Source organism: Emericellopsis atlantica (assembly GCF_019669845.1).
Source record: "Emericellopsis atlantica unplaced genomic scaffold F5Z01scaffold_5, whole genome shotgun sequence".
Classification (NCBI taxonomy): Eukaryota; Fungi; Ascomycota; class Sordariomycetes; order Hypocreales; family Bionectriaceae; genus Emericellopsis; species Emericellopsis atlantica.
Genome location: NW_025764707.1, coordinates 901,604 through 925,605, shown reverse-complemented (window position 1 = coordinate 925,605; position 24,002 = coordinate 901,604). Strand labels below are relative to the sequence as shown.

Below are 24,002 nucleotides of genomic sequence, written 5' to 3'. Positions count from 1 at the left end.
GCTGTGATATACCATCATCAATACGTCAAATTTTGCGTTTATTCAAAGGTTTCCGTTCGGATCTACATGGGGGGGTTCTTCATGAGGATGGGAACAGATTTACTTCTGCTGCTTGGCGTTGACAATGTCGACGACTGGTGTGTAGCGTTAGCTTTTGTGCGCAACGGGGTTTCAGCCAGGGTACTTACAAGCAGGCTTGAGCGAGGCACCGCCGACGAGGAAACCGTCAATGTCAGGCTGCTGCGCGAGCTCGCCGCAGTTCTTCTCGTTGACGCTGCCGCCGTACAGGATGCGAGTCTCCTCGGCGACCTTGTCGCTGACGTTCTTGGCCAGCCAGTCGCGGATAGCCTTGTGCACCTCCTGGGCCTGGGAGGTGGTGGCAACCTTGCCGGTGCCAATGGCCCAGATGGGCTCGTAGGCAATGACGATGCGGCTCCAGTCCGAGATGTGGCTCTTGAGAGACGCGAGCTGCTTGCTGACGACCTCAATGGTGGTGCCAGCTTCGCGCTCCTCGAGGCTCTCGCCGCAGCACCAGATGACGCTGACGCCGGCCTCGGTGGCAACCTTGGTCTTGAGGGAGACGGTCTCGTCGGACTCCTTGAGGATGGTGCGGCGCTCAGAGTGACCGAGGATAGCCCAGTCAATGTTGCTGTCCTTGAGCTGCTCGACCGAGATCTCGCCAGTGTAGGCGCCGTTGGGCTTGTAGAAGACGTTCTGGGCGGCGACGCCAATCTTCTTGTTCAAGCTCTCGCGAACAGTCTGAAGGAAGATGGAGGGAGGGGAGACGACGACCTCGGTGTTGGGGTCAAGGGAGGCGTTGTTGAGGTTGTTGACAATCTCCTTGATGGACGAGTTGGACCCGTTCCTGCGTAGCCATGTTAGTCAATGGGCTCTCGTCAACCTTGCAGCGTCTCGACTGCTGCTCAACGCGGGGCGGGCGCGTCGATGGATGCGTGGAGGGGTAGGTGTTCTTGCTCTAGACCTACATCTTGAAGTTGCCGCCGACGAAGAAAGTGCGAGCCATGATGGGCGAGTGTGTGTGATGGTATCTTTTGAGTGAAAGAGAGATGTAAAGTGCGATATCAGAGTGAGGTTGCGTGAAATAGGACCGCTTGGAAAGGTTTGGAAGAATGGTGCCAGAAAAGTAGCTCAACATTGCATGGACATGGAGGGGCAACCTCAGCTCAGCCCAGTGAGGTCCACGGGTGACCTCACTGCAACTCATGCTTGCAGTGCAGTGGCCGATTATCGGGTCCAGTGCTAGACTAATAAGGTGGTACCTTGCCCTTTATAAGCACACACATTATTAGCTCGATGTCGGCTCGGCCCCCCTAAGTTACCAGAATCACATATCCCACAGTTCTATCTCCCATGACGTTAATTGTCCTCTTGTCAGAAGGCGAACTGCAGGAGAAGACTGGTCGGAGGGCAATTCATGATAGCGTTGTGCGTTCTCGAAACTTCATGTTCTCTACTAGGCTACGCACATACACACTTGTCTACGGGGCTTGGTGCCAATGCTTGTTGGGATTTCTGAGCTGCGCGAGATCATGACCCAGTAACGCGTCTATCAAAATTTTGCATTTGTATATGTAGCATGTGTGTCCAAACTCCTAAGACCCAGTTTACTGCTGTGATCCTCTGAAACAGGCCTCTGGGACTGTCCTGTTGCCCTCCACCAATTCTGTCTATCTGTGTGCCATCTAGTTATTCCGTCGTGATTCCTCCAGCCGTCTTCCTCGGCGCGGCATGGCATATCCGCAGCGTCAGGGCACGAAACGGCCCGTCTGCGTCCTCAGCAGGGCATGGAGCATGCCTTGGGCGATCCTCGGCTCAGGAGCCTGCCTCAAGTCCAGAATACCTGGTCGAAAGCATCTCAACATCGGATTCGATGGGTGCTGTATCGACTCAAGAGGCTTTGCTCGTGTCCACGAATGGGGCATTGTGCTTGCGCACTCCTCGGTACCGTGGGGCTGAGGTGTCCCGTACCTCGTGTGTAGTGATCCTCAAATAAGAAAAAAAGAAGAAGAAGAAAAGGTTCATTCAGCCGCTGGCGGCGAACTCCATGGGCATGGGCGCAGGCATCAAGGTGCCGTGAGCCATGGTGTTGCTCATTTGCGACATGACACCAAGCAGCTTTTGCATGTCCGCGATCTGCTGGACAGTGCGCGCATCCTCGGGGTTGTCCAGGCCACGAGCCATGTCCTCAATGGCCTTGCGGCTGTCCATCCATTGCTCAACCAAAGGCTTGGCGGCGGGCTTCTCTACTTCCTTTGGTGGCGCAATCTTCTGAATGACCTTGCGGCTGGAGATGCTGCGCGACGGCTCAGTCTGGGTCTTCCTCTTGCGTCCCTTGGCTGGCTGGGCATGGCTGCTGCTGTCCGGAGAGGAAGAAGTGGTGTTGACCCCTGCGTTCTTCTGGTGGTTGTGTACACGCTCCATGTGGTCCTTGAGGTTCCAGTGGCGGGGGAATCCATTGCCGGGGGCACCGCGCTCGCATCCAGGGAAGGGGCAAAGGTGCGGCTTCGCACCATGGCCGTGCATCCCGTGCATTTCGCGCTCATGGCGGAGGAGGCAGGCCGTGGAAGAGAACTCCTTGTCCTTGCAATCCGAGTCCTTGCAGCGGTATGGCTTGAGGTGTGAGTCGACGAACTTGCTGGAGCGAATCATCAGTGGCTGAGTCTTGATAAATCAGTGTGGGCTCTTACTCGTAGTTGCACTTGAGCTTCTCAGGCTTGTGGTTGCAGGATGGCTGTCCCTCCCAGGGGCAGTGGTATAGTCCGTCCTTCTGGGTCACGGCACTCTTGTACAAGTCGTGGTTGCGGGCGCTCTCCACTTCTCGGCGGTTGATCATGTTGTTGGCAAGGGGCATGGCGTCCGAAACTGGGTAGCCTTGTCCGGAGACGTCGTGATGGCTGATGTAGTCAATGCTGCTTTGATACAAGTGTTAACGACCGGGGACGGGCCTGAGCATCGCATCGCAGGCATGACTCACCTTGGAGATTGGCAGGCAATCTCTGGAGAAGACTGAGGAGGGCTCAAAGGCTCATTCTGTGCTGAGGCAAACCAAGCCTCGCTGACATTGACCGGCGATGGGGTCCTCGAGACGGATCCGTCAATGCACCAGGACACGGGGGATCCGTTGCTTGAAAGAGGAGCCTCGGGCACCCAGAGCTGGGCTGGGTTCACCACGAGCTCGGTCCCTTGAGGCACGGCGAATGCGACATCATCGGTAGTGTGGCTGGCATCTTGGTAGCCAGACCAGAATCCTTGGGAAATGACAGCTGGGTCGCTCTCGAAAAACACGCACGAGTCCATTCCGGTGAGGTTTCCAACGCCTTGGGATCCGGCTTGGAAAGCAGCATTACCTCGAACGCCCATGCTGGACGTGCCTGATGACTGTGAGAGCGAAGATCCATTTGATCTGCTCGAGTCCAGCCTGGCCATAGCATGTGGCGCGACTGTGTGGACTGAAGTCATTCCAGCAACCGGCCAGTTGCTCTCGACGGGTCGTGGTCGAAAAAGCCTTGATCCACGGGGCGTGGTCTGTCCGGATGTGAGTACGTAATCCTCGGCCTCTCCTGAGTGTGATGATCCATTATCCGGGAAGTCCTGGTAAGACTCTGTGGAACGCATCCATGATGGCGCATGCATCAGGTCTGTGGAAGCTCCTGTGCTCTGAGAGAAGGAAAAGGGGCCAGCGGCGTGCGCTGCCATGTTTTGGGGGAAGCTGTAGTCGCTAAGTAGGTTAGTGTCCTGTTCTCCACTGACCAAATGCTGATAACGAAAAATACAAAAAGCGAAAAGAAAAACAGAAAGCAAGCACACATGAGCTGGCTCAACTTTGATCTAGTGCGTGTTAGCATCAAATGTCGATCGAAGCAGGTCATGTCTACCAACCCAGCCCAAACATAGATGTGACCTCGTCCGACATCATCAACTTGCAAATCTAGTCCAGAGAAGTAGGTCCAAGCACGATATTCATGTTCATCGGTTGGTTTGTGTTCTCCCAGTCGTCAGGATCCAGGGCGGGGCGCCGGCAAGTAAACGGTCCAGTCGTCGATCCCAAGTCGAGCGGCAGTGCCACAATAGCGGGTTGGTAATCCGGACAGTCTGTTCGTCGACACTGAGGGCCGTTTGTTCCATTGGTCTGTGCATATCAAGACATGGATCCGGGTCTGGGAAAGCGAGTTTGTCGAGTGAATCACAGGAGCGCGCAAGCAGATCAGAGTGTCGTTGGCCGGGTATGCATGGTCATTTCCAGAGTTCATCCTCCGCGGCTGCGGGCAATCGAATTAGATTGCAGTGGTAGAAGCCGAGTGGCTCAGCATCATTTGCTGTGCACAAGGCTGTGTCCGGGTAATCCGTGTCAGGGTCGTATCCAGCAAGTTTCCGGTGTGGGAGTGAGAATCCAGTAAAAGCAGATATCATTGGTGCTCCAGGAAGCGTAGCGGTCCATGTCCATTGAAGGGTTCCTCTGAGTATGTCCGGGGGTTGGTTGGTCGTCAAGATCCATGGCTCCGGCGAAAAAAAGCAAATCCAGTGGTACTCCAGGAGTTGATGATTCTGTTTCTCTCAATCTGTAATTTGGGATATACTTACCACGACAATGACTGTCGTTCAATATGAAGATTTCTTTGTTTGATGATCGTGTCTGGCTCAGACAGATCTCCTGAGTGATCCATGGCTGTCCTTGGTAGGTTCCTCGGGCGAAAGAAAACAGATGTCCATTGTCCGGTATGTCCAGGGGTAAGGTCAAGATCCTTGAAATGGCTTCCTCGTTGATTGTTGCAAGATTGTGAATGCGGACGGACAAAGGAAAAGACATGAATGTGTGCGATACATGGTGACAAGCAAAGAGAAGCAGACTAAAAGTACCTTGAGAGCGACTGAACCTCGTCGAGGTCAGTGGTTTTGAATCCAGGCATAGCTTGGCGTGGCACCAGCGTAGCTGTCATTGTGTCCGGGAGAAAGCAAGAGCAATTTGCACTCTTCTGAGATCCAAGAGACCAAAGGGGGGAAGCAATGGTCTCTGTATGTTTAGCACCTGTCCAGATGGGCTGGATAGCTGGCAGCGCAAAGCAAGTCCTGGGGTCCTTGTGGAACTGGGTTGCTGGTAAGAGAGAGGAAGAGGTAGAGAGGCCGGAGCGGCAAGTAAAAATGTTGTATAGGTGGTGGTATGGTATGTTGAGGTGGTCGGAAGTGTCGCAGAGTTGGGCACCGATGTTGGGCAAGAATATTGAGGAGCAGAGACAGGAGAATGCCCAAAGGACGGGGGCACGGGGTTTTATTGCTGCAGTCGATGCCCAACGCGAGGCAAGGGTGAGCCAGTCGCAACGACGTTGGAGGTGAGGAGTGACGGCATCCAGGAGGTGCCACGCCAGCAAGGACATGGCCGCATGGATGCGCCGGCGCTCTGTAGTTCCGGCTGATAGGCCACGCTCGCGCTGGATCTGCAGGAGGAACTTTGGCGGTGACCGTCAGTGGTCGCGATCCTTGTTTTCTGCTAGACGCTGTGGGCCGCCGTGCAGGGGTTTCGTCCTATCCGCTTCTGGACATGGCATGCGAGGATGAGATGGCTGAAATGGCCAGCTCAGCAATGCATGCTTGGCGCGCGAAAAAAGCAATGCATTGATTTTTCCTGGCTCCAGTCCGTCCTCCAAAGCCTCACTGTCGGTCAGTCATGAATCGTCTGCGCAAGGTGCCCGCCTCGTTCCGGCTGTATAATACAACAACATCATTAGCAACAGACAGCAGTTGCTGGTGCTGATGAAAGCCTCACGGCCAATCGCTTCCAGGACGACGAATCTCTTACCTAGCCTGTGTGACAGACCGGTATCATGCGTTGAGACGCAGCAGACGGACGCACGCTTCGCTGGCCACAAAGTTGGCCGTGATGACCACCATCAACCGTGTAAAGTCGCGCGTGATATGGCGCACTCCTCAGTGTGATTGCTCCTGCATCGAGCGGGGTATATGACTGAGAAGCAATCTATGGGATAATAATAGCACGTTGCACAACATATCTATTCTACCGATATTCGTACGTGTATGTGTTCGCTTGGGGTATCCAGAGTGAGTGAGGCTGTCGGTAGGATCGCGGGTCTTTCGGAAGCTTTGACCGCTTCGCCGCATTCTGTATTCTCCCGAAAGGAGTGGCAGGCGTGACGTTGCGCTGATGCGACGAAGAGCACACGGATCAAAGTGTCTAGTCCTTTGGGTGATAATGTTTTGCCTGGACGTATCCCGGACCGCTGGAAAGTCCCAGAGTCGACTCAGTCGAGTTCCAGTCGCAAAGCACGTGATGGCCGGATCTCACAGCAGGCAGGAGACAATCTTCACCAGTCGACGTGACGTCAACAACGAACATGAAGGCAATCAAATGATCGTTGGTGCCGGCGGACCTTGTCCACATTGTTTACATTATTCTACAGACTTCACTTCGTCCATTCGCGGAGGCATCGTCGAGGGCGTCGTCGCCGCACCACGCCAGTTGCCAGTGGGTTCATGCGCTCCTTGCCAGATCTCGTACAGCCCGCAATCCATATCATGGTCGAGGTTCGGCATGAACCCTCGAAGAACGGCGCGAGCCATAGGCCAAGTTTCAATGCCTAGCGCTCGGCTGATCTGCACGATCCGGCTGTTGTAAACCTCAGTCCACTTCCTCAACTGCCTCTCCTCCCTTGGGCTGGAGGCCCGACCTGAGGAGGCTATAGCGGCTCCGAACAAGACACACCAAAACCAGAGGGGGCCACCCCAGCTACTTGCCAGTAGCAACTCATCCATGACAGTCACGTCGTCAATCAGCTGCTCCAGCAACCAGTCTACCAGAACAGCGTCCATCTGTCCACTGCCTACCTCGGAGAAAAGGTAGAAGAAAGTGGCAATGAAGCAGGTGCGGCTGCTCTTCGGATCCCCGTTCAGAATACGCGGCATGTAGGTATTCGGATCAAAGCCTCGGGATATCTCATAGTCGAGCTCGAGATCTTTGGTATGATTCTGCCATAATCGAGCAGCTTGTGTATCTGATTCCTCCCACCAACCGTACTTTGGCGCTTCAGTTGGTGGCAGTGCAGATATGTCCCATATCGAAGCGAAGAGAAGGGCCATGAAAGTCGGTCGGTAGTCGGGAAAGTTGACGAGTTTTGCTGATTTACTTGCTCGCAGACCTTCTCCAGCCCTACACACACAAGTCAGCATTAAACACGCCGAGTGACAAACACCTCGTCTGCCGGAAACCCACATCTTGAACATCTTCTGGGCCAGCGAGGGACGAATGTCGTGCTGTCGCATTGCAAGTCTGAAGCCTTTTAGGTGCTTGGATGATGTATCCAAGTCTCCAATCGCGCCCTGGCGTTCTAGTCAGATAGACCCGAACAAACATTACGTGTCGATGACTGCAATACTTACTTCAGCCAGCGCCAGTGCTGAAATGGCTAGCATGGTCTCGCCCGTATGCGCCGTGTCGGCGTTTGACAGTCGCTCCCTTGCAAGTTGGTACGTGACAGATTTGTGGTAGAGAAAGGGCACCCGCACTTCATCCATGGAACCCTTTACCCATGCCCACTGGCAGGCAGACAGCATGAGGCACATGTGCATGTAGCCTTCATTCTCAAACGCCCTGTGGATTCTGGAATGTCGTTGCTCAGCGTTTCTCTTGGCAAGCAATCCACACCTGTCTTCATATACTTACACGCTCGACTCGAGCTCACGGCTCACTGGATTTTCGCCCCAGACAGCGAACTTTGAGACTGTTCTGAGTGTTAAACAACGACATAGTGCTTATGTAGTCGGCATGACCTACAGTGGCGAAGCAATCTTTTTGATGCTTCCGGCAGCGTCTCATATGAGCCGCCGACATAGCTATCCAGCAATCGGTTGCCTAGTTGTGTTGGCGCGAGGCTGGCCATAGTCTGATGAGCGACCAGGTCCTTCCTTGACGACAGTTGATCTATACGCGTGCCCACAGGCGAATTGACTGGTGGCGATGGATAGACGCATTCATTTCCAGATTGCAAGCAGTTGGTGCTACTTCATGTTCAGTACCGTACGTCTGCAAGAGCATGGTAGGAGTTGCTCGACCAGGCCAACAAGTGCTCCGCACGGGCGCCGGTGTGCAAGATGTTTGATCTCGGTCCAGGGATAAACTTACCATATTGGTATGCTCTCATCGCATCTAACATGTCTCTGTTTGCAGGTGTAGCACCCGTTCTTACTTCGCCGGTGGAATTTTCGTTTCCTCTCTTTCGGGGGCGCCATGGTGTACACCAATGTCCAATGGCTTGTTGTTACACATCAGGTTATTTCTGAAGAAAATATCTGAGCTGCCGTTAACGACATTATCTCCAGCGATATTCCAGTAACTCTCATCAGCACTCTCAGAGTCAGGAGGTAGCTTACGGGAACCGCCAAGCCGTGCATTCTATACGAAACTTGCATATCTGTCTCGGCCAATCACGTTTACAATGGCTTCCTGAGAAGTCGAAATTGCGGGGTGCATGCGAATGATGCGATCGATAATTCGATAATATTCGGCACGACCAGCGGACTCCGAAACTCCTGTCTGGTCATCCACGAACTGTATGAAATCGAGCTACCCTATATGCCTTCTCTTCCTCCTTTCTGCTCAGGATGGTCTTTATGCTTGTCGTCAAAATTTTTGGCAGGGTTTGGTTAATCCGAAACTATCACATTTCGAGTTGCTCGGGTTAGATTCTGGTTCTCGATCGACAGGCGAACCCATATTCCCATTTCGACTTATGTTTCCGATAACCCCAGACTATGTTCCTCATGTGAATTGCACCGTAAACACACGGGCAAAAGTAGGAGCACGAGCCGAGCGTATAATATATCGGAGTATATTCGAGCTACTCCATTAGATATTGCACCAACAAATCCCTCACACATAAAGCAGCATATTCTACTCGGGGTCAATGACTGTGAGCTAAAGGGTTGTTCACGTGATGTAGCTAGCTGTCGGTAACTTGGCAGCAGCCTGCCTCATGTAGCTCAGAGAGACATCCGCGTGCACCTCACCAATGATTCCGCCAACAACACTCACACATGTCCTTGCATTGACTGCCAACTGTGTCCTCCACCCAAATGCGTTACTAGACTAATACGTAGTCGTCACCGTGAAGCCTCACACGAGATTGCCGATGCTCGACAGAGTGCCACGCATCTGATGCAATGCTGGCCAATCGGTTTCGCATCGTCAGCACCTTCATAGTCGTCGCATTCCGTTGATTCGCCAGCATTGCCATGGGGACAATTCATTCATGTCCTGCTGGCGCCCAAGGGAGTGCCGTTGGTGCCCAATCTTCGACACCGAGGAAAAGCACCCTGCCGTTGACCGCTCCTCGCCCTACTGGGGCATTCCCTGTCCGCTATGTCCCGCAGCCATGGTCGCCTAACCGACGCCAGCATACGTGGGTACATGCTTCAGGCACTGAATATCAGATCCAATGAGACGAACCACTTGCTGGCAGGCCTTGCTTGTACTACGTGCTGTTGTTTGCTAATAGCGACTCCGTGCTCCTACTATGAGTGCCTGGTGCACCTAGATCTACTAGGCTTCCCCAGTCCTCGTCGTGCCAAACGGCTGCAAACTGTCGTCTCGTGTGGTATTTCAAAGACCTCTATTGTTGATCCATCGACGCCTCATCGTGGCAGCCTTCATTTGTCCAAATTCGCCACTCTCATCACACAGCACACCCTCCTCCCAGCCGATCCTCGCCCCTCCAGCCCTGTTTGGATTTGTTGCGCCCAACCGATGCTCTAGTCTTCGGTTAACAGCAGGCCTGGGTCACGCGCGCTTGGTTCCCTGCGCTTCCTCGCAAGAGCCTTGACCTAGTGATGCTAGAGTTGGTACCTGAACCACACTAGGGATTCCACCCAGGCCCAACGGATCAAGCTAATTTCGCTGCAAGGCTCGACGCCTTACTGTTGTTGACCTCTCGGCTCCTGGTCCCTGTCTCGCAACATCCTGACGCTCTCCGCGCCGCTATTACCTCCCGCGGTGTCTAGCTCGGAAGACATAAGATGTCCTGGTCCCAAAGTTGACTTCTGAGCTCCGATATTCCCAGCAGCACTATCTTCGTCTTCTCTACAGAGATAGGCTTCATCTATCTCGCATTGAAGCTGGACCCGCTACCAAGGCTTCCAGGTTACACTTACATTTGGTGTACTATACGTTCTCGACGCAACCGTCAGCCGTTGTGATCAGATCCCGGACGCCGGACCTTACCGCTATATCCCATTGTTCCCCAGGAAAGCCCAGGAAACCATCGAGCCAGGATACACAGACCATTGGAGCCGTTGGATTTTCTGTTCTCTTCCAGTAATTGGCTCGAGAGACCTGTCGAGACCACCACGGAGCGTTGATCATTTGGTTACCAAGAGGCTACCCCATAGCCCTTGTAGTTCTGGATTCTTTTCTTCTGCCTTGCTTTGGGTTTCTTCCGCGAAGCCTTTCCATTTGCACTGGCCATGTACGCACAAAGCCCTGCGAACATGTCTCAGCATAATCTAGTATGCAGCGGTCCCCCAGTCACGAGCGGACCATGGGACTCCAACCGCAGGTAGGAACCTGTGCCCCTCTGGAGCGGTTTACTGTTGGCCTAACCACGAAGACAGTCCACTAGTTGACTCCTTGAATGGTGCTAACAATGCATTTGAGAATGGCTTCTATACCATATTCTCCAAGTGAGTTGACACCAAAGGATGTCATTGCACTGCTGACGATCATCAGCGGACTGTACTCGGGAAACTCACACGGCCCGGCCGGTGCATCCATCGTGGGCTCTGCGTCTCATCCGTCGCGTACCGATCTCAACTATTCATCGGGCCCAGTGTACACCGGGCGCCCTCATTCTATACACCACAATGCCTCAAACCACAACTACGGCACATACCAGACCCCCACAGCCCACTCGTGGGAGGGACAAGGCAGATATTCCCCCACGGATTCTGTAGACGACATCATTGCATCGCCCAACTTGTCCGACTACTCCTTGGACAACGGAATCAAGCCAGGCAGCGGACGGCCAAAGAACCACGGCAAGAACCGACCTCAGCGACGACCATCGAACCGGGATGAATTCGACGGCCCTCACCAGTTTTTGCAGCGGCCACCTCCAACCGTGCTGGCCCAGCAGGAGAGAGAGCTGCCGCACCTGCCCACCAACCTACACATACAAGAGCAGGACGCCGTGTTGAGCCAGGTCAATGACCGACTTTCGCAGTGCGCCTTTGACTTTGTGGCAAAGTACCAGTTTCCCGTGCCTCTGACGCAGGACATGCGGCCCGTGGAGCGCCCACAGGACAGGGAGTGGACGGAATGGGTATACTTGCTGAAAAGGCTCGCGACCAAGAGGAGGATACCCGCGCGCGTTCTCTACAATGGACAGATCAAGCAGTTTGTCACGATACTGGAAAACTCATTGGAGATGCGCCACGCTGCGAAGCACCAGAGTCGACCACTCAAGGACGACAGGAACATCCTGCAGCTCATCTCGGCCGGCATCCAGGTCGCCAAGATCCTGAAAGATGCGTCCGCCATGGACCATCTGGATCAACTCTACGTGTCCACGGAGAACCAAATCCAGGAGCGTACAAAGCCCCGGCTTCGAGGCTGATACACGCGTGGATTGAAGTACAGGCCCAAAGTTGGACCGCCTGATTCACAACATACCGTTGAGAAGGATATACCAGCAAACCAGGGAGACGGGACCGCACGACGATGATGTTTTATGATAATGATCTGGCCATTTGCTTTCTGTGTTACTTTGCTCGGCATGATGGAGTCGACAGCCAGGACTCGAGATCGATTGACAGACACACCCGGGGTCAAATGGATATTAGTCGACACTGCACCGGATCTCGTGTCACGCACCTTGCTAGCGAGAATGTTGTTTTCACAAATGTCCGAACTAGCCTGATTGGAACTGTTTCTTGCTACTGTTTCTTGCTTGTGCTTGTCTTTGCGTGCATATGGGAGTCTTGCTATCGTCTCGATGAGAAGCTAACACCTGGACGAATTCAGGATTTCATGTCCAAGGACCTCGCGCAGCTCATGGAGTGCAGTAAGAATGACAGGAGGTCAGCACGTGCAAGTGCATATGGCCTTCAAAGTACATGACTATCTGCCGATTCTTTACGAAAGCTATCTATCATGGGCGTGGAGCGTTAAGCTCTCGAATGGCCATACATATCATCTCAGCACGACTTCATCAGACATGAGACTATGTCTGTCCGATTTTAGTCCTGATACCCGCACAGACGAATAGCAGGATCAGGGTGGAGCGGACTGGTTGTCTAGACCGGTGGATTGTTCTCCCACTTCGAACGATAAAATAAAGTTGACACTCTTGCGCAGTGAGGTCGCGAGGTGTAGGCAATCTGTGGGGTTCCCAAGCTGCGCATTTGACGCGTGTTGGTGTGTGGCAGGTATCTTGGCTTATTCCTTACCTGTTGAAGACTGCTCTGAGAAGTTCCAATCTCTCGCTGCGTGGACAGCGACGAACAACTCTTCATTGCAAGAACATATCGCCCTCTCGGGTTATGCTCACGCGCATGGCTACACTGCGTAGCTCATGTTCGCGTTGAATGTTGCAAAGCCAAGATGTTGAGAAAGAAGAGAGAAGTATCTGCAAAAATTCAAATCTGCAGATAAACCCTTCCCCTCCGCGCATGGGCCCCCTAGTAGCGGCGCACGTGACCTACCGACGCGAACGAGTCTCTTTAATCCACCCGGAGCGCCATGAATTTCTGCTCTTCTTTTTCCCTTCTCTCCTTACACTATTTCATATCACGCACAATTAATCAACTATCTGGGATTCGCCAACTCGCAGTTAGTCATATTTGTGTGCAAGACGAACGGATTTCTCTGCTCTAATACCCGTGATGAGGATTCGCTCCTTGTTGCGATCCAGGGGAGTTTCCGACATGTAATTATTCAACGCAGACTGTGCCCTGGCCTCTCTGTGCTGCCATGCCTTGATGAGGCTCTACAAGCAGCCACTGACCTGTCGTTGGAAACTGAATGTGTACTGGGTGCATGCCTTCGACGTGACGGGCGATCATCACTGTTGCTGTACCGCTACCTCGGTCGATACAACTGAATCGCCTTCTGTGAACATTGGCAGATGTTACAATGAGGAGAAGCTCTAATCGGCTCGCATTGTTCACTTACACGGGAGCATGTCCCACGAGCTCTGGTCTACTCGCTGTTGCGCTATTAAGCCGTGTATGCTCTACACCTACATGCTACTGACGGGCTTGCCAAGGTGTATTACCACTGATCACTGTATCTGATATCTTGCTCTTCTCGCGTTATGGCGCTAGAGTCTTCTCACCCTATTGCCCACTCATGAACATCGCCTGTCGTGACTATTCCCTCGGTTCAGGGTCCATGGCGCTTATGCTCGAAATCATCGGACAACTCCCAAGCAGCCATGGACAAGACTCATTCTCGAGCCTTCCGCCGAAAAAAAGCGCGACCTGCTGAAGATCAGTGAAGAAGGCACGGGAGAGAACAAAAGGCCGCGCCGGTGTTATACAGGTTAGTCTATTGATCTGGAACAAAAGAAACCGTTACATCCTGTGGCCCATTGACAAGGCGCATGACCTGCGCATGCTGCTGTCCCTCCCTCATCCAACGCACGTGCCGTTTTTTATGTACACATTCTACTCTCGCCCTCGCGAAACCTTCGCTCTTCTACGCAGCCTGCTTCTTCAGATCGCGGGCGGCCTGCTTGAGGCTGAAGTTGCACTCCTCGTACGCGCGTCCGGCACCGAAACCAACACCGACAAAGGCAGGCCACGCTCTGCGCTTGAACAAGAGGACGGAGAAGACGACGCCGAAACCGAGACCGAGGGTGGACTTGACGAGGAGGTTCGAGAGGCAGCGGTCCCACTACAGAATAGTCAACATGGTGCTCAACGTGCTGGTATGAAATCCACGCCCAGCATTTGTACCTTCTCGTTAAGGAGCGCTTCGCTCACAGGCCTTGAAACGGCGAGGGGCTGGGGACGACTGAGGGTGTTGTCGGCCATTGTGTGGTTCCTGAAGGACAATCGTTAGCCAAGGCCCACAGGCAGTGATCTCCGCAGCCATTCGACGCACTTTGGTGGTTTGAGAGGTGGCGTAGAGCGAGTAGTCAAGCTGCGACAAGCTTCGAGGCGGTTGATGATGGCATACCTTCACGAGAATGTGTCGGCGAGAATGCCAGCCCAGATCCCGAAGGCGGTGTACACCGGAAACTGCTCTGGTGTTAGCGTGGCGGCAGAATCCTGGAAATTTTGGCGAAGCAGCTTCAGCGTCACTGGGAATAATTAGTAGCTGGTGATTTGAGTCGCATTCAGTTCATTATAATAACAGCGTCTTGACATTGAATTCTTTTTTTCTTGATGTGATACCGTCAATATCGCGCCCACTCTTTTCTCATCATGGTAAGGCGGAATTCATTCTCGAGCGATCACAAAGCTAATCAGTGCAGAGTGAGGCAGAACTTATCAAGACTGTGCGAGGTCTTGACCAGAGTGGCCCTGGCGAGAATGGAGAGAAACTGGTCAACCTTTGGAGATGCCTGACTGCATCGGCTGACAGCCATTTCCATGCCGCAGAGCAGAGTTGCTTGAGATGGCTCCTCAAATCGATGAATGGATCAACGCGCAGCGCGGAGACATTGCGACGCTATCCAATGACCTGGAGGCTACTCGATTGCGTCTTCCAGAGAATACCGCTCTTTTCACTCGCCAAGTCACTCGCCGATAGGAAATTTGTCGCCGTGTTGCAGCAAGCTTTGAAGGATGTGTCACATTGCCAGGACGACCACACGACGGCAACATCTTCTAAACGGAAACGGTCGCCGCCCGCGACGTTTGCTCTCGAATCTCTGACAACTCGAGATGGCTGTGCGGAGAGTGGCCAGGCAATCTTTACATCTCTGAGAACATTGACGCGGAGGATCGGCGACACGACGACTACATCATCTCACGACAAGGTTGGAGCAGAGCATCTGGCCTCCCTGTTTGCGAGCCCAGCGAGTGAGGCCGCGACGCTTGCCGCGCCACTACTGAGGATATGCGACGTTTTGCTAGAAAGCGGCAGTTTTGCGGAAGCCACAGGGTCTGAGGATTGGATCGACGTCGTCGCCTCTCTGTGGCACCTTCACCTTCAAGGTGAAGATGACGCTACCGAAGTTGCGAGGCACCTTTTTGGGCCGGCGTCAGCTGTCGTTGTCAAAGTAGAGGGGCTGGCCGAGAAGGGCGATATGTCGATACCAAATACCATCCGAGACCGATGGAGCAGTGGACTGAGGACATTTATGCATCGCACCCTCATACTCCCTGCCCGCTCGACCTTCCTCAGCCACCAGAATGTGGACGTTATCACGAAAGCACTGGCCAGAGCAGAACTTGATTCGGGTGCACCAGCAACGAACACGACAGTGACAGCGCCCGCCCTGTACCTCTTGGCATCCACGGCCACACAAGTGCTGATTGAGCGAGGCGTCCGCAGAGGCAACTCAGAATGGATGAAGCGAGTCTTTCAAGCAGCCGAGGCTTCCATACACGAGCGGGAAGATCGAGCATCCGTCATGAACGTAATGCTCAAGCAAGCACGAGAAAGCAAGGTTCCCGTGAGCGCAAACGATCTGCGCGTTGTGTGTCGTCAGTATGCGCTTCAAGACGGGGAGACTGATTGGAAGCTTGTCGCCAACTTGACACAGTGTGAGCCCGATGTGTTCCAGGGCAGTGCGGCCGGCACAGAGCTCCTGAAAGAGATTTGCGAGAGATCAGTTGCACCCGAGGCCGAGCAACACTACGATGCGGTCTTGCAAGTGATTGACGCTATCGTGAAAGGCTTCCGAAATGCCAGAACTTTCTCAACATTCCTCCGCCTTTGGTTCGAACAGCTAGTTGCCGTTGAAGGCAAGAAGTCGAGGCAACGATCACCGTGGACAAGTATCGGTCGCGGTAAGAGTCCCATATTGGCGGGCACCTCGTGGGTTGAAGACAGCTGCTCTGTCAGTGAGGTCAATGAAATGCTCGACTGGATCGATTCACTCAAGCCGCAGCCCGAATCGCTCTGCCTCTGGTTGAACGCTGTCTCTCAGGGCATACACAGCGATGTGTACAAGGATGCACTGGGCCAGAAGATTTTCAACGTGATCCTCAAGGTCCCGCATTCAAATACCGACATCTCGGCGCTGAAGTGGAGGGTCGTCTCCAAAGCTGTGGCGTGCGCGCCTATCAGTCAAAGAGCCGACAATATGGCACTGATCAAGGGCGACTTGAAAAAGATCCTGAAGAAGAGAAGCCTGAACACGGCCGAAACCTTTGAAGCCTTCAAATGCTGCTGCCGCCTGTGGGTCGCATTCTCGCCTGACGGCGACCAAGATGAACTTCTTGCAGACCTAATAGGAGATTTCGACGACGGACTCGGATCAAGGGAGGAGTTGAAGGCGCAGAGTCTGGATTTTGTCATCCCCGATGGCGAAACCGACAATGACTTTAGCAGTGAACACGCCCTACCCCTATACGTGGCCTGGTGCCTTCAAGGATCGACTCGTTTCAGCAGGCTCTTTTTCAACCGGAAGAGCGAACTGCCACTCGCTGTCTCAACCTTGTTAAACCGCGCAGATGATTCGAAATCTACCATTGGACACCTCTGGCAGACATTGCTGGACAATGAACATTGCATTAACGAGACCAAGCTTGCCGGGATGAGCGTGGACCGTACCATCGATGCCTTCACAGCCTCTCAGAAAAATGGAAACTGGCCAGACGGCACGGGCAACATTTGGCTCCGTTCCATTGCTACTGTTCCGCTTGATGCCTTGAGTCGAGCCCAGCGTGAGCGGGTGATGCTGGCCCTCGTTACCGCCGGCACCTCTCCGAAAACGGCCAAGAAGATCTCGCTGGACAGCTGGAAAGCCATGTTCAGTCTCTCTGCGAAGCTCATGTCTCGGTCGACATTCTACGAAGGCATGGCCTTCCAGCACCTGCTGGACATGGCCAACTACGTGGTCCCCTCGGTTAATCAATCGCCTGCCGAGGCCTTGTCGGAGCTTGTCGAGCGTTTCTCCGCCATGGCAACCGCTACCATCCAGCGGGTGGCTGAACATGTCGAGAAACGCAGCGCGCAATATCTCGAGGAGGCGGCTGTCTTTGTCAAACAATGCGAGGAAGCCTTCAAGGAAGACAAGAGCCAGCGGATACCAGCCCTGCACCTGACCTTGTTGAAGACGTTAAGCAAGCTACTCTGGGAAACGAAAAGCCTTCACCACTATGATCTTACGGCTTCTTTACCGGCGAATGCTACCACTGCCCTCAAGGAGGGGGTCTTGCGGGTGATCCAAGGCTGGGCAAGTGAAAAGAAACTTTTCTCGTCGCCCCAAACAGACATGGATCTCGGTCTGTTTGCCGCTGTTGATGCGGCCGATGTCGCCAAGGACCTGCCTGAACTGAGTAAGATCAAGAGCACCTCGCTGCATAAACTCGAGGAGCGCAGCGCCAAAGCCATGGAAGCTGGCGACGTGCGTGGATGGAGGGTGCAGACCTTGCTGCAGAGGTTCGTGCCCATGGAGCTGCAGAAGCCTCGTCCTGCCACGTTTCATAACATCCAAGGCAAGGGTCGTGAGGCGGTATTGAGGCAATACGTCGTCTCGATCGTCAAGGCCATGCCTACTGCCGTCAAGATGATGTATCTCGAGTCGTTGCTCGGCGAGTACCTCGGTGGCTGCCATACCGATGGCCAACTCATAGCCATTCACTATGTGGTAGGCCAGCTCATCGAGGCGACCGACCTTCAGATCAGTCCCGGCGAGTACGATCTGGCCCAAGGCCACAGCGACTTGACACGAGCGCTGGCCACATCTTGCACGGCCGTCAATTCCGTCTACATCTGCCGTACCCTCTGTCAGCTCTTGGAGAACAAGCCCCAGGCCATGACGCAGTGGAATGTCGAGGTCCTGCTTGGGACGATTGCCTCCTTGTCTTCTGACAAGATCACCGGTGTATCGCCGCCCCCCTTCATCTGGATGTGCAAGCTCGTCGAGGTTGTCATCAAGAAGCACCGCCTGCGACTAGAAGGGCACTACCACATTCTCCTGTCGGTTCTGCAGGCCCTTCTCCGCAACCTCATCGACGAGCAGCCCTCCACGCCTGCGGCCGAGGGCCCTTCGCAGGAGACCAAAGCCGGCGCCTTTGCACGGTTGGTCACACTCGTCTGCGAGCCCACTGCCGGCGCAGTCTCGAGAGCCCAGCCTCACAGCGCTCTCGATTCAGCGACAGATGCGGCCAAGCGATCAGCCGGACGACACATGTATCTGGTACTGATGCAATATGTCAAGCTCCAGCTCGAGTCCCACGTCTCACGCGGCGTGCGAGAGGCGCTGGAACCGGCCATGAACTCCATCTTCGATATCACGCCTCCCGAGGGGCGGAAGATACTGAACGATGCCATGGACGCAAGTGGCAGGGCGGTTTTGAGGGAAATGTTCAAGCGATATACCAGGTTTGGCAAGTGGACCGGCGTTTGAGTAGTCATATACGGATAGACTTGCGAATATTCATTCAAGGGTATATAAGATCTGGCAAGCAAGCCGCGGCGGTTCTACTCTAGCGGTTTCCTTTGCACCTTGGGCGACCCGAATTTCTTAACGTGCTTCTTGACCTGGCCCCGTAGGTCCAGGTCGACAATCGGCCATATGATCAACGACATGATGGCCGCCACGAGGATATCAATGAGCCAGTTGTTCTTGCATGCCATTCCATAGGTACCACACTTCATCAGCCAGTTCTGCCAGCTTAGGGTAATGATGAATTCCCCCTTCTCCAGTCCATTGATGGCAGCTCTGGCCGCTTCGTCAGGTGTAAGCTTGGGATCTGACTTTTCGAGACTCTTGGTAACCTCCGGCTTGATGATCTCTTCTTGCTCGAACCCCGGGGAGAGAATGGTGCCGGGCGTGACCAGATGCACCTCCACGTTCTGGGGGTACATCATTAGTTCCATGTGCAGTCCCTCCGCGACGCCGCGCATGGCTGCCTTGCTCGGTACGTATGGGATGTACCCAGGAATGACCACCATGGTAGCCACGCTGCCCGTCATGATGATATGCTTGGCTTCCTTCTCCACGGGGGCGTCGGTCGCGCACCACTCGCGCAATATAGCCTGCGTCATCTCGACCGTACCGAAGAAGTTGATGTCCATCTGTCGGCGCATGGACGACATGTCCATGTCAAGGAACAGCTGGGGAGCGGACATGCCGGCGCAGCACCACACAATGTCCGGGGATCGGCCCTTGTTCCAGGCGGTGGCGTCGGCGAGAACCCCTCGAGCGTAGTCGTGCACGGCGACATCGGCCTGTATGTAGTGGAATCGTTGGGTGGAAGGGTCGAGCGCAGCAGCCTTTGCGAATGGTTAACTCATGACGACCTAGGACAGAGTATCGCTGGGTAGGCAGCATACCTCGACGCTCTTGAGCGCGGCTTGGAGCTTGGTCTCGGACCGCGAGAGGAGGATGACGTTGGCTCCTTTGGCTGCGAGCTGGACAGCGACAGAGAGTCCCATGCCTTCCGAAGCACCGGTGATGAGGACTGTCTGGATGCGCATTAGCCGCTTAGTCGTGCCCCAGAAGCGCGAGCAACACCAACCTTGCCCTCGACGGGCATATGATTGCGAAAGAGACCCATGTTTGCAGCGCTCGCGAAGAAACGTGCTCTGCAGCGACAGCCCAGGCAATGCTGGCAATGGGCACTCCCACGGGGGACGTGGTCGAGCTTATGTATCAGGAATGTCGAGAGAAGGGGGTTCGGCCTACGGAGGGGCGTGGGCAGATTGATGGACCGTGGGACCGTGGCTAGGGGCGTGTGTAGGCTTCATGGAGCTCGCGCGCCGAGTGCGCGAGGATGGCAGTGCGACTTGGATTTCGTCTTCTTGTTGAACGCTTCAACGCGACGAGTGTCATTGAAGCTCGTGTTCGCCATGGATGGCTTGACTTCCTAGACAAGTCGAAGGTCTCTTATCGAAGTAAGGCATCTGGATGTGAACCACACCGTGCAAAAAGCCTCACAACACACTGTAATCATAGCCAAATGGGTGAGCACTGACGTGACGCGCACTGTGCTCTTTCCGCGTCTACAATGTCAAGCTTGAATATCCGTTGAGCTTCAGAAAACCAAGCTTCCATCACCCAGCGAAACGCCTGAAGCCAACATTTGTCCGCGCAAAAACATCTGCTCTGCTTCAAGCGTACGCATGATGGGTTCATTGCAGTCCAGCAATCAATGGTAGCCATGTCTGATCGGGACGACGCTCGCTTGGCGGTTCCCAAGTTCTCATCCTTCACGTCGAGCAAGCCCAAGTCTACCACGTCAGACAAGTCGTTGACCAGACATGGAGCATCTACTGTGCCCAAATTCTCGTCTTTCAAAACGTCGGAAAAGAACGCCGGGGATACCGAGCACTCCACGGACTGTCACCGCAAGCACGATGATGAACGTTGTAGGCGACACGACGAGGATCGCAAGAAAAGGAGCCACCGCCATCCGGACAGAGACAGGGACCACAAAGATGTAAAGCGACGTCGTCATGAGCGCCCTGCTGCGGATGCACCGGCAGGACAGGATCGGCTCAGTTCTCAAAGATCCAGGGGCCCGGAAGAGCGGCACCACGCCAGCTTACCTGCGTCAGACTCGCATTGCTCATCAAACACGCTGCACAAGCCATCCAGCACATCTTCCCAGGCTTTCTTTTTTGATACTAAAGGCGACCCACTGATCCGGAAATACGGTGGCATAGAGAGAGCCAAGATACCAGATTACAGGCGGTGGGGCGCAGGCAAGGTTCTGGGTACGGCAGGCCGACTGGTCATTCATCGTGAAGGAGCGAGAGATCTCTTCAGCCTACGCATGCCGGGCGATGGCTTCTCGAGCGAGAGAGAGGGACTGAGGTCCAAGAGGCTACGGCTCCAGCCGCCAGTGGCCTTGAGGGCCAGAAAGCAGACAGCTGATGCAGAGTCTGAAGAAGGCTTCCTGCCTGTCGGTGGCTACATACCGCCTCGCAAGAGTGTCCAAGATGTGGACTCGGAAGGAGATGAACAGGTGAACTATCGATCGATCGAAGGCAAGGCAAAGACGAAACAGTTGGTTGACAGTGAAGCGAGCGAGGAATCTGAACCCGAGGACGAGGATGAGGCGCCACCCCTGGATCGGACTGACCCCCTAAAAGTGCGATCTATAGAGCTGAGACGACAGGTCAAAGAGCATCCCAACAACATTGATGCGTGGATTGAGCTGGTACATCACCAGGACGCACTACTGCGCGCCGGGCAGGTCCTCAGCCACGAAGGATCACGGGACGAGGCCCACAGCTACACGGAGATCAAGGTCTCTATGCTCGAATCAGCCCTAGAGAACACCAAGAATCCACGCGACCGAGCTCGGGTTCTCAACATGCTGATGCGCGAGGGTGTCAAAGTTTGGCCTCCAAAGACGGCTGCGAAGAAGTGGTCCGAAGTACAGCACGAGGAAGAGCATGATTTGTTTCTATGGAAGGCACACCTCGAGTTTGAAATGTCCAACATTGTGTCTTTTCAGTTCGACAGGATAAGGGATATGTTGACAACAAGGCTTCACCAGGCCGCGAATCGATCCGAGCGTGGGAGCAACGACTATATTGAAGCAATCTACGTCTTTCTTATACTGACTCGGTTCATCTTTGACGCGGGGTTCAAAGAATTGGCTGTCGCAGCCTGGCAAGGGCTGATGGAAATGACATGCTTCCGACCGAGCCATATCGCGAATCTAGATGAGGCCCGAACAGAATTCCAGGACTTCTGGGATAGCGAAGTCGCCCGCTTCGGCGAGCCGGATGCACAAGGCTGGAAGAGCTATGCTGCAGGCAAAGGCGATTTGGAACCTCCTGAGCCAGCGCAAGCCCAAGACGAGAGCAGGCCAGGGCAATCGGGTGACGTCTACAAACGCTGGGCGACTATGGAGCGCTCGCAGGCGGAGACAGCGCGTATGCCAGCCCGAACGTTGGATGAAGACACAGGAGATGATCCGTTCAGAGTTGTCATGTTTTCCGATATCCAGCCTCTTCTCTTCTTCATACCATCAAATGTCCTGCCACAAGTGCGCACCTACTTGCTAGATGCTTTTCTGATATTCTGCGGCCTGGCCCCGGCGTTTTCCTCGAACGAGTGGCCCCAGAACCCTTTGCAAGACGCATTCCTCTCGGGGGCCAGGGCTGCGTTGGGAGTCAACGGCAGCTGGGACACAGAGGAGAATGGCGAGTTGGGTGAGGGTACGCGGAAGTCACCAAATTTCGGAACTGCAAACATATGTGCGGTTCCCTCTGCAGATCTACTGACCAGCAATGAAACCTGGTACAGCTATCTTCGCTCGGTCGCGAGCTCGGCAACACTGAGCACCGATTGGAGCCAGAAAGGTACGATGCAGGCTATTCAGGGGCTTGGGCTTGGAGCCTCAGCGCCGTATGCACTCGCCTTGGGTGCTGCGAATCCCGAGACGATTTTGAAAAAACTGGCCAAGGGGATGTTGAAGCAGTACCCTACCGATGCAGCGTTGTACAACCTGTATGCGGTCATCGAGCATGCTCAAGGCAACAATGACACGGCCGTCAAGGTACTTGGCTCAGCTGCAGCCATGTTCAAGGACATGTCCAAGCCTTGTGGCTTGTTGCTCTGGAGAACATGGGCCTGGTTTGATCTCGAAGCTGGCAACAAGAAGCTGGCCATCAAGCGACTGTGCTCTTTTGCAGATGAGAACTTGCGCCAGGCTCCGGATGCCACGTTCAACGCATCTGGTGCGGACCTTTTGAAGGCTCGACAAGCCATAGCATCGATCGAGCTTGGTTCGGGTGCCGTGAGCGTTGAGCTGGCGCAAACGCAAGCCGAAAGTCTAGCATTATTGGCCTACCTTACAGCAGATGGCTGTACAGAACCCACATCCATAGCCCAGGGCAACATCTCGGCTGCCATGGCTAGCGTGGACGAGGCGACAAGAGACTTCCGTCTCCGAGGGGCAGTAGCTCGGGCTGCGCATGAGGCGACTCTGCAATTCGCAGCCAAGCTACTCCATCTCCATGCCTCCAAGGGACCCTTCCGGCGGGGATTCATACGCGAGCAGCTCATCAAATTTTTGGACATTTGTCCTCGCAACACTGTCTTGCTCTCCCTCTTGGAATGGTGCGACTCCAGCCTACGGGTGATTGATGACACGCGTACATTGCTACACGACAAGATCCTGATCCGGCCGCATGATTGCCACAGCAGCCGTGTTTTTGCCATTGAGCACGAGCTGAACCGGGGCAACGTGAACACGACGCGCAGCGCATTCGAGCAGGCCGTGTCCAGCGACGCCGGCAAGTCGAGCGTGCAGCTGTGGATATCGTACATACGCTTCTGCCACTCCCACAAGGAGCTACGCGCGAAGGCGAAGGACACTTTCTACAGAGCACTACGGGACTGCCCGTGGTCCAAGGATGTCATGATGGAGGCATTCGGGACGCTGGTGCAGGACATGGACAGCCACGAGCTGCGCAGCGTGTATAATACAATGATGGAGAAGGGACTTCGTGTCCATGTGGACTTGGAAGAGTTCCTGGGTCGACACGAGGTCCCCAAGGAGTGGAAGCGCTGATTTCGGACTTTGACTCCTGCGTAGGTGATGGGCTGCAGTCACGATGCCAGCCAAGGCGCACGTCAGGCTGCAGAGAGGGAGGGGACTGGAGGGGCAGGCCGACACGTTGCCAACAAACCCCGCCACGAATCAGCCTCTCTCTGTACGCACGCAAGTACGTACGTGTGCTGCAGATACAAGCCTGTTCCTCTGCTCAAAGAGCGCGTGGTCTCGACTGTCGGAGGCGGCAAGCTTGTGGCACAATTGACCCCAACGCGCGTTTCAGCTGCGGTGTCAAAGACGCAGCACCGCCTTTCACCCGCTTATTAGCACCGCAGACACCGTACCCC

The 24,002-nt window shown here is 54.5% G+C and overlaps 8 protein-coding genes across 8 annotated transcripts; 3 read left to right on the top strand and 5 right to left on the bottom strand.

The window, feature by feature from the left end:
• Positions 1-24: 24 nt before the first annotated feature.
• On the bottom strand, positions 25-1,560 carry F5Z01DRAFT_648264 (Triosephosphate isomerase). Its single transcript, XM_046263029.1, has 3 exons — positions 987-1,560; positions 189-865; positions 25-134 (listed from the first exon to the last, which is right to left on the bottom strand). Exons 1-3 carry the CDS (start codon positions 1,223-1,225, stop codon positions 100-102), a joined length of 951 nt encoding a protein of 316 aa, XP_046121187.1. The 5' UTR covers positions 1,226-1,560; the 3' UTR covers positions 25-99.
• F5Z01DRAFT_648258 (uncharacterized protein) lies at positions 1,561-5,468 on the bottom strand. The gene is made up of 4 exons (XM_046263028.1): positions 4,879-5,468; positions 2,996-3,739; positions 2,709-2,933; positions 1,561-2,656 (listed from the first exon to the last, which is right to left on the bottom strand). Exons 1-4 carry the CDS (start codon positions 5,391-5,393, stop codon positions 2,044-2,046), a joined length of 2,097 nt encoding a protein of 698 aa, XP_046121186.1. The 5' UTR covers positions 5,394-5,468; the 3' UTR covers positions 1,561-2,043.
• Positions 5,469-6,423: 955 nt separating this feature from the next.
• F5Z01DRAFT_617206 (uncharacterized protein) lies at positions 6,424-8,259 on the bottom strand (the record flags this gene model as incomplete). Its single annotated transcript, XM_046260961.1, has 6 exons — positions 6,424-7,180; positions 7,244-7,350; positions 7,411-7,630; positions 7,694-7,751; positions 7,805-8,028; positions 8,153-8,259. The coding sequence occupies 6 exons, from the start codon at positions 8,257-8,259 to the stop codon at positions 6,424-6,426; spliced, it is 1,473 nt and encodes a 490-aa protein (XP_046121185.1).
• Positions 8,260-10,512: 2,253 nt separating this feature from the next.
• On the top strand, positions 10,513-11,636 carry F5Z01DRAFT_671698 (uncharacterized protein; the record flags this gene model as incomplete). Its single annotated transcript, XM_046264725.1, has 3 exons — positions 10,513-10,580; positions 10,636-10,704; positions 10,751-11,636. 3 exons carry the CDS (start codon positions 10,513-10,515, stop codon positions 11,634-11,636), a joined length of 1,023 nt encoding a protein of 340 aa, XP_046121184.1.
• Positions 11,637-13,371: 1,735 nt separating this feature from the next.
• Positions 13,372-14,383, bottom strand: F5Z01DRAFT_460976 (uncharacterized protein). The gene is made up of 2 exons (XM_046259915.1): positions 13,978-14,383; positions 13,372-13,915 (listed from the first exon to the last, which is right to left on the bottom strand). The coding sequence occupies exons 1-2, from the start codon at positions 14,053-14,055 to the stop codon at positions 13,718-13,720; spliced, it is 276 nt and encodes a 91-aa protein (XP_046121183.1). The 5' UTR covers positions 14,056-14,383; the 3' UTR covers positions 13,372-13,717.
• F5Z01DRAFT_648243 (Urb2/Npa2 family-domain-containing protein) lies at positions 14,197-18,554 on the top strand. Its single transcript, XM_046263027.1, has 2 exons — positions 14,197-14,451; positions 14,499-18,554. The coding sequence occupies exons 1-2, from the start codon at positions 14,449-14,451 to the stop codon at positions 18,546-18,548; spliced, it is 4,053 nt and encodes a 1,350-aa protein (XP_046121182.1). The 5' UTR covers positions 14,197-14,448; the 3' UTR covers positions 18,549-18,554.
• Positions 18,555-20,064, bottom strand: F5Z01DRAFT_648240 (uncharacterized protein). Its single transcript, XM_046263026.1, has 3 exons — positions 19,663-20,064; positions 19,478-19,609; positions 18,555-19,417 (listed from the first exon to the last, which is right to left on the bottom strand). The coding sequence occupies exons 1-3, from the start codon at positions 19,699-19,701 to the stop codon at positions 18,623-18,625; spliced, it is 966 nt and encodes a 321-aa protein (XP_046121181.1). The 5' UTR covers positions 19,702-20,064; the 3' UTR covers positions 18,555-18,622.
• Positions 20,065-20,304: 240 nt separating this feature from the next.
• F5Z01DRAFT_617188 (NRDE-2, necessary for RNA interference-domain-containing protein) lies at positions 20,305-23,673 on the top strand (the record flags this gene model as incomplete). Its single annotated transcript, XM_046260960.1, has 2 exons — positions 20,305-20,696; positions 20,742-23,673. 2 exons carry the CDS (start codon positions 20,305-20,307, stop codon positions 23,671-23,673), a joined length of 3,324 nt encoding a protein of 1,107 aa, XP_046121180.1.
• Positions 23,674-24,002: the final 329 nt, after the last annotated feature.

Excerpts from the sequence above, each read along its gene's own strand:
- F5Z01DRAFT_648264 (XM_046263029.1), bottom strand. The coding sequence starts at position 1,225 with ATGAGTTGCAGTGAGGTCACCCGTGGACCTCACTGGGCTGAGCTGAGG. Across the intron at positions 866-986 it reads GTCGGCGGCAACTTCAAGAT|GAACGGGTCCAACTCGTCCA; the intron begins GTAGGTCTAGAG and ends ATGGCTACGCAG. Across the intron at positions 135-188 it reads TGCCTCGCTCAAGCCTGCTT|TCGTCGACATTGTCAACGCC; the intron begins GTAAGTACCCTG and ends GCTACACACCAG.
- F5Z01DRAFT_648258 (XM_046263028.1), bottom strand. The coding sequence starts at position 5,393 with ATGTCCTTGCTGGCGTGGCACCTCCTGGATGCCGTCACTCCTCACCTC. Across the intron at positions 3,740-4,878 it reads GAGGTTCAGTCGCTCTCAAG|CGACTACAGCTTCCCCCAAA; the intron begins GTACTTTTAGTC and ends TAACCTACTTAG. Across the intron at positions 2,934-2,995 it reads ATTGCCTGCCAATCTCCAAG|CAGCATTGACTACATCAGCC; the intron begins GTGAGTCATGCC and ends CTTGTATCAAAG.
- F5Z01DRAFT_460976 (XM_046259915.1), bottom strand. The coding sequence starts at position 14,055 with ATGGCCGACAACACCCTCAGTCGTCCCCAGCCCCTCGCCGTTTCAAGG. Across the intron at positions 13,916-13,977 it reads AAGCGCTCCTTAACGAGAAG|TGGGACCGCTGCCTCTCGAA; the intron begins GTACAAATGCTG and ends ACTATTCTGTAG.
- F5Z01DRAFT_648240 (XM_046263026.1), bottom strand. The coding sequence starts at position 19,701 with ATGGGTCTCTTTCGCAATCATATGCCCGTCGAGGGCAAG. Across the intron at positions 19,610-19,662 it reads ATATGCCCGTCGAGGGCAAG|ACAGTCCTCATCACCGGTGC; the intron begins GTTGGTGTTGCT and ends ATGCGCATCCAG. Across the intron at positions 19,418-19,477 it reads CCGCGCTCAAGAGCGTCGAG|GCTGCTGCGCTCGACCCTTC; the intron begins GTATGCTGCCTA and ends CCATTCGCAAAG.